General features: G+C 27.6%; 1 protein-coding gene across 2 annotated transcripts in view; it reads left to right on the forward strand.

Annotated features, from left to right (window-relative positions):
* LOC149886463 (uncharacterized) overlaps positions 1 to 8,603 on the forward strand; it is a 55,427-nt gene extending 46,824 nt beyond the window's left edge. For both annotated transcript variants that reach the window (XM_090092684.1, XM_090092685.1), the window contains 7 exons: positions 2,587 to 2,808; positions 4,304 to 4,410; positions 4,523 to 4,614; positions 5,695 to 5,721; positions 5,807 to 5,880; positions 7,097 to 7,255; positions 8,353 to 8,603. In XM_090092684.1, the coding sequence (XP_089948810.1) occupies positions 2,587 to 2,808; positions 4,304 to 4,410; positions 4,523 to 4,614; positions 5,695 to 5,721; positions 5,807 to 5,880; positions 7,097 to 7,255; positions 8,353 to 8,584 (913 nt within the window). In that variant the 3' untranslated portion in view covers positions 8,585 to 8,603. The remainder of the gene's footprint in view (positions 1 to 2,586; positions 2,809 to 4,303; positions 4,411 to 4,522; positions 4,615 to 5,694; positions 5,722 to 5,806; positions 5,881 to 7,096; positions 7,256 to 8,352) is intronic.
* The last annotated feature ends 1,347 nt before the right edge of the window (positions 8,604 to 9,950 follow it).

Genomic DNA, 9,950 nt, shown 5'->3' on the forward strand with positions numbered 1-9,950 from the left:
AACAACACTAACAGCTTTTTTTTTTTATATTTCGTAGGGTGCTCTAAACTTTTGCAAAGTTCTGTATACTATTAATATAATATTATTAACATGAATCATCAAAAAATCTAAATCTTAATGCTTTTATCCTGCAATTATACGACTGTTGTAAAATAGCATCATTTTGACCTAATATAGTAAAATTCAAGTTAAAGTTGGCAAAACTAAATCAAATTTTTATTACATTTCTTTTTATATCATTAATAGAGGCAACAAAATGCAACTTTGTTTCCATGTTTCATAAAAAAAAAATTTGACCCACCCTAATATATATATATATATATATATATATATATATATATATATATATATATATATATATATATATATATATATATATATATATATATATATATATATATATAAACACTGTTAAAATTGTTTTCAGAAAGTCCCGAATTTTATTCATAATCATACTTAGATTTCTTGGTTACAATACTTTTTCTTATAAACTTATTGGTGCAATTTTTTTTTTTTTAAAAAAAGGTGAATTTAAAAGTAATATAACTCTTAAATTTTGAATTACTTTTTTAAAGATTTATTTACATAGAATTTTTTTTAACAAACTTTATTGAAAAATATGGCTAAAGTTATTATGGATAAAATTTCCAAAGCGCTAAACAACTTTGGTATAACAAACAAAGAACTAAACAAATTAGGAATAAAGTTTTTATCTGACAGTATAAGGTATACTAGACATCCAAAAAGATTTGTTTACATAAAATTATTTGTATTCTCATGATTATGTAGGGCTATTTGTTCAAAATGAGGGCATCATGGATGCCAAATTCTATGCTGGTTTGATGAAAAGATGCTACTACTTGTTAAAACAAAATAGAATTAACAATGGTGTTTTGAGCAAGATAATGTCCCAAATGGCACTTCAAGGGCTGAGGAAAACTGATTCAAATCTAATAAAGCATTTGTTTTAGACTGGGCTAGCTAAAGTCTTGATGTAAATCACTTTTTTCCCCCAATTGCAGCTTTATACTAAAACTGGGGTATTGCTATATACAAACTAACCAAGGTTATTGACTAAATGCCTCGAAAGACAATACCAATAAATACTGATTTGATTAACAGTTATAAACTTCATAGAATTTGATTATTTTCTTTAGTTTTTTACTTTTTGTTTTCAAATGTTATTGAAAGTAAAAATATTTTTGACTTAAACATTTTTGTTTAGTCCTAGGCTGCCTTGGGCTTTATTTTCTTGAAATTAAGGTGGTAGGCCTATGAAAAATAGAGATTTTTGATCAAAAATTGAAAAAATAGGTAATATATTGTATTTATGTAAAAATTTATCCTCTATCTTCTGATATATAACTTGTTTAGGTTTGATCAAACTAAAAGGGTTTAAAATAACTTATATTATCAGCTAGTTTGTTTATTTACCTTAGCAACGCCATAGCAACGAAAGATTAAAACCTTTATTTTACCCAAATTTGATGGTACAAGTACTCACACAAACAAAATTAACTTGCCTATCTTTATTCATAATATAATAAAACCTATTTTTAAAGATTTATCTGATGACGATTTGCTAAGTAAATGTTTACATGGTCAAACCCAAAATTCAAATGAAGCATTTCATTCAATTTTATGGACTCGATGTCCTAAAAACATTTTTGTAAGTAGAAGAACATTTGAACTTTGTATAAACTCTGCAATAGTTCATTATAATGACGGTGGAGATGGGGTAAAATCTGTTTTAAGTCACTTCGGATTGTTAGGATCATTGACTATTCCAAAACTGATTTTAAAGGACCAAAAGCGAATTGTAAACAAGAGTCGTAAATCAACTTCAATATGCAAAAGGCAAAGAAAAAAACTTAGATCTCTTCATAAAGGATACTTAGATACTGAAAAAACTGATTCATATAGCACTGGTAGCTTTTAAGGAGTGTTTTTAGACGTAATTTTTTGATTTTAAATTTTTGACTCGATTTTTCTCATTTTGAGATTTTTAGTTTTTTTTTAAATTTTAAAACATGATATCTCCAGTTTAAAGTAAGCAATTAAGCTGAAATTTTCAGGATATGTTCTTCATACATGTAGAATTCATTTGTCATAAGATTTTTAAAATTTCTTTTTTTGGGGCGCTACAATGTGGTTTTATCTGCCAGAGTTTTTTTATAAAAATATATATTCAAGTTTAAAAGTCAATATAATCTGAACTAGGAAGGCAAATTTAAAAATCCTATGACAAATGAATTTTATACATATGTAGAACTACCATACCAAATTTGAAGTTTTGATTTATTGTCGTTTTTGAGAAATTGTGTTTTGAAGTTTTCGTTTTTTCCACACTTTTTAATATAATTTCGAGGCAAGCGAGGCACTTTTTTATATATTTTATTGATTTTATGTTTAATTTCATAATTATTGTTAACAACTGATTAGTTTTATTGTAAATATATCTTTAATACTTGAAAAAATTTTTTCATAGGCCTACCACCTTAAAAGGAGTTGAATATCAAAATGCAAAGTTACAAAACTTTTTAAGTTAAAACAGTTCAGTTGATAAATTTTATTTTTTACTTGCAGAATTTACCGTGATGCGGAATCAATAACTATTCAAGATAAGAAAGAAAGCTCTGAGGACACTATGGATGTGGATGCTTATCTGAATTGTTCAATTGATAGTACATCGCTTAGAAAAAATAATCAAACAATCTCTGAATTATCAAGATTGGTAGATTCCAAGCCATCAAAAGTTGAAGCATACTGGATATGGTTGAAAAATAGCAGCTTTGGAAAACTTTTAAGGTAATAAAAAATGAATAATTTACATGATAAAATAATCGTTTTAAAAGTTGCATCAAAAATTGAGTTGTACATTAAAATAGTTGAATTTTTTTGATATCTCATCCAGTATAGATTTAAGAATCTTTTTGTGTTTATGTGAATAAATTGTTTGTCAAACCTATTAAATTTTATAGAATAAATCAAATAATGTTTAAAATATACTGCAATAAAAATAATTATAGAAAAAAAAATTAGTAAATTACTTCCTCAAATCTAAAAAAACTGGATTTTTTTTTACCAAAGCATTCTCAGTTGTTAAGAAACATGATCTGATTATAATTGCTGCTAAGATGATTAGCAGAGGACAAAATGCTAGACCACCAGTTCAATGGATTACAATAAAGTCATCAATCCGGACAAAAATAGGTTCCTTTTGACAGCTAAACAGGCTTTTAAAGTTAAGAAAGACTACAACATCACAGTGACATCTCAAACAATCAAAATTCAAATAAGAGAACAAAGTTATAGACACAGAGTATATCAAAAGAAGCTTATCTTACCTGCATAACAAATGACACATTAATTGGAGTTTACAAAGAAATACAAAAAGGCATTTTTTTTGTATTGGAAAAAGGTTTTTTCCCTTGTCTCATGAGATAGTCTAGAAAATGTGCTGAAAAAATGAGAAGCTTATAATTTGCGTTATTTGCGAGGCACCGTACAGCAGCAGGAGAAAATGTGACGGTTAGGAGTAGAGTAATTTGGAAAAAATTGGAAAAATTGAAAATTATTGGTGACAAAATGGGTGCTTCAGTTTAGTGTGAAACTCGTAAGGCCTACTTGTGACCATCAAGTAAAAAATTGAGAATGGAAAACGATTTCATAATTCAGCAAAACAATGACCCAAAACATAAGAAAATGAAGCTTTAATTTGATACAAATAATCACAAAGTATTGAGAGAATAAAAATGGTTTGCTTTAGACAAAAACAAAGCTATAATGATTGCATAAGATAATATAACAACAGAAGAGACCCAAATTTCGGTCAAATCAATGTCAAATGTTTAGCTGAGGTCATTATAGCCAAAGGAGGCCCCACTTGATACTAATTCTCATAAAATTTGGTAATTTTCATAAAATGGTTAGTGCAAATGTTTCAGTCATAAACATGAAAGATAAAAACTTTTTTAAGTGGACTATTTATTGAATTAATTGTAGGCCTTTTTTAATAATTGCTAAATGAGTTTTTAAATGTTATAAAGTTGTACATATCCTGAGTTGCAGAATGTGTTATCCTAATAATATCTTTAATGGATGTTAATCAGCAGTCATATTAATTAAAATTATGTACTTAAAGATTTTTTTTTACACCTTTTGACTATTTCAAAATATTTTGATTAGTTTTATTAAACTATTTCAGAACTTATTAATTATTTTCATTAATTTTCTTTTGTATTTTGTTTTTTTTCTTTTCTAGTTTCTCTGTAACTTTTTTATTTTTTTATTTTAACTTTAGAAATAAAGACTATCTACTTTCTGCTTTGCTGTATGGCCTACACACTGTATTTACCATAGGTTATGAAGAATTGTTCCCTGTATTTGCTGCTACTTCAGTTGAGTATGGTAAGTCTTTCTAGTTACTATTCATAATTGCATATGCATTTTTATCGTTTACTCCTCGAATAAGTTTTATCATTTGTTTGAATTAGGCTTTGATTATTTTCATTTGTTGCAGGGGGTCCTGGAATGTCACCATCTGAAATTGGTTTACTGTATCTACTTGTTTCAATTGCTATATTTGTTTCTCAAATTGTTTTAATCCATAAGGTAAGATCTTCTTCATGTTTTATGTTTGAAAAATGGACTGTTTGCTGAAAATTATGAGAGTTAAAGTTGGTAAAGATTTTCCAACAAGTTCTAAATACTTGTTCACTGTTAATAACTACTATTTGCTGCTAAGTTACGGGATCCTTATTAAACCAAAATTTATACAAATGCATATACCAATATATATATATATATACCAGTATATATACAGGTATATATACAATTACTTTTCTGCTAAAATGAAAAAAAGAAAGGAAAAAAAGAAAAAAATGCAAAGTTTCTGTTAAAAAGTTTTGCTTGCAGTATAAAAAATTATCATGTGAAAAAATTAAAACAAAAGTTATGTCATTTAAGTCACTAGTCACAATTTTGATGAAAATTGAACTAAACGTCACTTAGTGATTATTTTTTGATCTTTTATAATATCTAAAACTTTTAAGTGTTTATAATAGTGTCTGAAGCAATCAAATGAGAAGTAAATTCCATTTTGTTTAATATAAAACTCCTTTTTCTCTGAATTACTTAAATGTAAAAACCTTGCTTTCTCCAAAATTTATTCCTTAGCTTTATCATTAAAGCGACAAATTAATATATATGTAAAGTGATTTTAAAAAATGATTTTCTTTTTTTTATCGACAATTAAATACTAGAAGTTGCTGATTTGCATTTTCATTTAACAGAAACTAAGATAAAATTAAAAGTGAACATGCATGAGCCTTTCGGTATCTACGTTTTCAGGTTTTAAACATGCTACATTCTAAAACGTCTAAAACGGAATTCTCTGTGACTATTTCATTGTTAAATCTTTTTTCTAAAGCTAAATATATAAAAGTAAAACAGTTTATGGTTTGAATTTTAATGACAATTCTGGATTGAAAGTTATGAACTTGAACTTTGATTGAAACTTTCAATCCCAAAAATTTGTTGTTTTATCACAAAAACAAATATTCATAAACTTATTGATGAAGTTGTTAGTTTTATTGTTAAAATGTTATTTATCAACTTGTCATTACTAATATCTTTAAAGTTGCTATAAATGTTATTCCCTACACTATGCTATAGACTTTTGTATGATTATAGATGATTGACCGGTTTGGTTCAAAAAAGGTAAGCTATTTATAAACTTCAAAGATTTTAAATGTAATACAGTTCCGCCTCTTGCTAAGATGTCTGACCCTTTTTATGTCTGCAGATGTTTTTGGCGTCTTGTCTGCTATTTGGTGCATTAATGCCATCGATACCTTTAATTGGTCTCATAAAAAAAAAGTAAGTAATTTGTTCTGCTCTTATTGCTCAATAAGGAAAACTGGGGCTAGTTTGCTACAGGGGCAAATACATTTGATTGATTTCGGAGATTTCTACCAGTGAGCATCAGTTCATCTGCCACTCTTACTTCAGATTTGTTCGTGTTGTTAAATAATAGTTATGTGAAACGTGTTTATGTTTATTAAAATATTTTGTACATAATACATATATTAGGATAAATTAAAGATATAAAATAAATCTTTAACTTAATATAAAATATATGTATTAAACTATTTTTGATATGATAAGATATTTTTGAAAGAATGCATATGTTAAGATCAATTTGAAAAAGGTCTATTGAATTAGGATTGTTTTTTTGTCTTAAGCTTGTTACCATCTTAACAGAATTATAATAAAAAAGATTTGTACTTAAACTTGGCCCAGAAGGATAATACCGTTAATGATAACACTCTTAACAATAACACTCTATATACAAAAGTTTTTCTAATTAGCTATACTCTTTTTTCAATTTTAAAATTCCTATTTTGTTGTAATATGCTGTATTATAAAGTATTATCATTATGATAGCATGTCATCAAATATGTTAAGGCGATATTGCTCAAAAGTTCTGCTGTTGCGATTGCATATTTTTATTTTTTGTAGTAGGTGGGGAGGAGTTATTAAAAAAAAGAAGACTGAAAAACATTTTTACCGTAAATAATTCTTAAATATGATACTATATCATCTTTAAGAAATATAATTTTTATTATATTGTATTTTTATTGTTTTATTTATTTGTATATTTTAATCTTTTTAAGATCATCAAGTCATACTCACCAAATACTTTAAAATTTAAGTGTTAGGTTTTCAAAAACATCTAATATTTTTAAGATTTGTAAACTAAAACTACACCCAGCTAGCACATTTTCTCCTTATCGCTGTTTCATTCACAATAACTGAATACTTTGTTATTTAGGTTTAAGTGTAAATAATAAAAGTAAAAATCTCTATGTTCTTGTAAAATATCTCTCACTTAAGTCACTACTAGTTAAGGAGGTTTGCTTTAAATGTCAAGTTGCGATGCTATAAGGGATCATAGTCTAAAAAACTCCGATTTAATAAAAGTAATATTTTTTATAGAACGTTTGAAGTTTTTGCAATTTGAGATGTAGGTGAATGACGAGTGGAATTTATTTGAGAAAAATAACTTGAAATTTTTTCTGTTTTTATTGTTTAGAACAGTTCTTTGGGTTGTTTTGTGGTTTAACCAAGTTATTGTGCGCGTAGCTATGATGGTAGGCTTTGTTGCTGTTAATGTGTTTATAAATAACTCTGTTGAATCAGACTTGCTGGGCCTAGCTAATGGGATTGGGATGTCAGTGTCTTCTGCTGGAAGGTAAAGAACTAGTTTTTTATTTGTGAGAGTAAATTTGAAAGTTCGTTAACTAACATAAGATGCGGTATATATTATAAATAAATTCTATTAATTATTTCGTTATATATCTAAAACATGATTTTAAAGTGTTTTTTTGTGTTGTGAAAAGAAATAATATTTATGATTGTGTGTTTGAGAGGAGGGGGAAGAAGAACCTGTTACCCACTGCAAACTTTAAAACGGAACGATAACTGTAAAGTAATATCAACTTTCCGATTGACTTGATCAATTGTTTGAAAAATAACTATTGCGAAAGATAACCGATGTAAAACCATAATGACAGACCTTAATAATTTTCCATTGTTATATTCTTCTTTTACCCATGCAAGTGTTGTTTTCATAGCAAAACTTGCTACTCCATCTGTCTTAGATTTCTATTCTTTAAACTAAAAGGAGTGTAAACGATTTTTCATCATTTATAATTGCAAGTCACTGTTTTAAGACTTCCGAAAAATTGATATCACGGATATCAGGTAAGAGAATTGCTAAATGAAGTGCATTAATGTTTTAGGCGACCATATTAAAAAATAATAATAACTTAAAAATTTATTTCTTTTATAAAATGCCGCGAACTTTTCGAATAACCCTATCTACCGTATGTTTAGAACTACTGGGCTAAAGGTAATATAAAAAAAAAATCGCTTTTTATTTGTTGGTCTACCTACTTTTTAGGACTAAAGCTGTGTTTAAAGATTTTGTTTAAAAAGTAGTTTTCTTTTTTATTTTTTAAAGTTTTAAAAACCAAAGCAGTTAAAAAAAAAAAGAAACAAAGAAAAGAAAAACAAACAAAGAAAATACAGGCAAGCACCAAATTAGCTTATTTTTGCTACTAAGGTAAAAATAAATAAAGATTGTAAGAGTACATCAAATATATGGAGCACATTAATAAATGAAATATATGGGGTATGTAATAAACCTTTTATATATATACAACTGCTTATAGTTCAAATCCCATATATTTGAAACATTGAATTGAGCACTTTGTATAAATAAACTCCTTTTTCAATATACATTGGCAAAGCTTATATTTTATTTTAAAACTGTCACTTTCAATTTAGATCCGTTGGGGCAGTAGGTTTTGGTAGCGCTTTTACCTGGTCTTTGGCAGACCAGAACAGGTCGTTTCCGTTCAACCAATACTTTTCGTTTATTTTAATTACGATTGTTTCTGTAATCGTGTCCTTGATCACCCTTCGTGTTCCGGAAAGCTTAAATAGAAAGAAAGGTAAATCATGTGGACAAAAACCAGCAGTAACAGTTCAAACCAGTGTATTTAAGTTAATTCAATGAAAATTTCCTTAAAAGAAAATGAATTAATTTGAATGAAATTATTAGTTGTGGTCATATATGGTGAAGATAATGATATACTTCTCTCCTTGAAAATTTATTAGTCCGAATATGGCCCGAGAAGGCTATAACCCCAGCTTGATGTTTCGGAGAAACCCAATCGAGGGAGTAACAGCTATACGTATCTCTGATATCTCATATTCAAAAACTGAAATGAAACTATTTAGTCCGAAAATAAAAAATTATTTTAAAAAATTTCATTCTTTAACGCATACTGTTTGAATGATAGCTTCATATATTTTGCATTTTTATAGTATAAATAATTCGTTTTATCGAATCATGAAATTTTAGCTTTCATTAGAAATTTTTAGATAGAAGTTTTTAATTAGAAATTTTACCTTTGAATAGAAATATGGCTTACGAAGTTTTTTGCCTAAAATTTTCTTATCTTTTTTTAATTCTCATTTTGAGCATATTGAATAAATAACAACTTCTTATTTTGGTATTTTTATGTCATAAGTATTTTTCATCAAATTGAACTTTATTTATATCCACTTTCAAATCGAAATTTTTTTCAAATCAAACTTTAATTTTATCAACCATAAGTTTTTTTCTTCTTGAAGTGGTAAGTAGAGTTTTCAAAGTTGTGTTTCTATCGTGGTAAGTAGAGTTTTCAGAATTGTGTTTTTATCAAATTTCTGGGAAACTGGTGTTGTTCATTAAGTTTGCGCATCAAGTGATAGCAAAACTCATTAGTTTGAAAATACCAAATACAATAAAATCATATGTAGACTGCAGGAAGACTGTAAGTATGCTTTGTATGAAAAAGTGTGTTTGCAGTCTTGCACCATTTCTGATTAAAAGAGTCTAAGAGCAGTATTCGTGTCAAATTATAATGCAAGAGTGCCTGAAGGCATTTGTGGCAATTGCAGAATTAATCTTCAAAGAAGACACAACGGAAGGAAGTTTCAGTCTACCAAACTTTTTTCAATTTTCCAAAATAGTCATACAAGGGTTTTGATATGTCATTGCCCGATCTACGAAATTGTCCATACAAAGCTGAATGACTAACACCCCGTGGAAAATTTGAACACTTCTCAACCTGCAGTAATTGGAAGAGGATTGACACACAATAGCACTTGATTCAGAGAAAAGATGCTCCAGCCTGTTTCAGCAGACCATACAGTTGGTGAACAAATTGAATCATAAATTATCACTTCTAAAATTGCTTCACCACATGGCACAACAAAAGTCGCAAAGACTTATGGTGGAAGACCTCTTCCTCTAACACAAGGTAAAGTTTTAAGCTGACATTTTATGAGCTAATATCACTCAGCAATATTTCATGAAACGTATTTGAGAAAAATAG

Source organism: Hydra viridissima, unplaced genomic scaffold (genome assembly GCF_058129835.1).
Source record: "Hydra viridissima isolate aposymbiotic clone 2 unplaced genomic scaffold, HvirCarnegie_v1 scaffold_7, whole genome shotgun sequence".
In the NCBI taxonomy this organism is placed as follows: domain Eukaryota; kingdom Metazoa; phylum Cnidaria; class Hydrozoa; order Anthoathecata; family Hydridae; genus Hydra; species Hydra viridissima.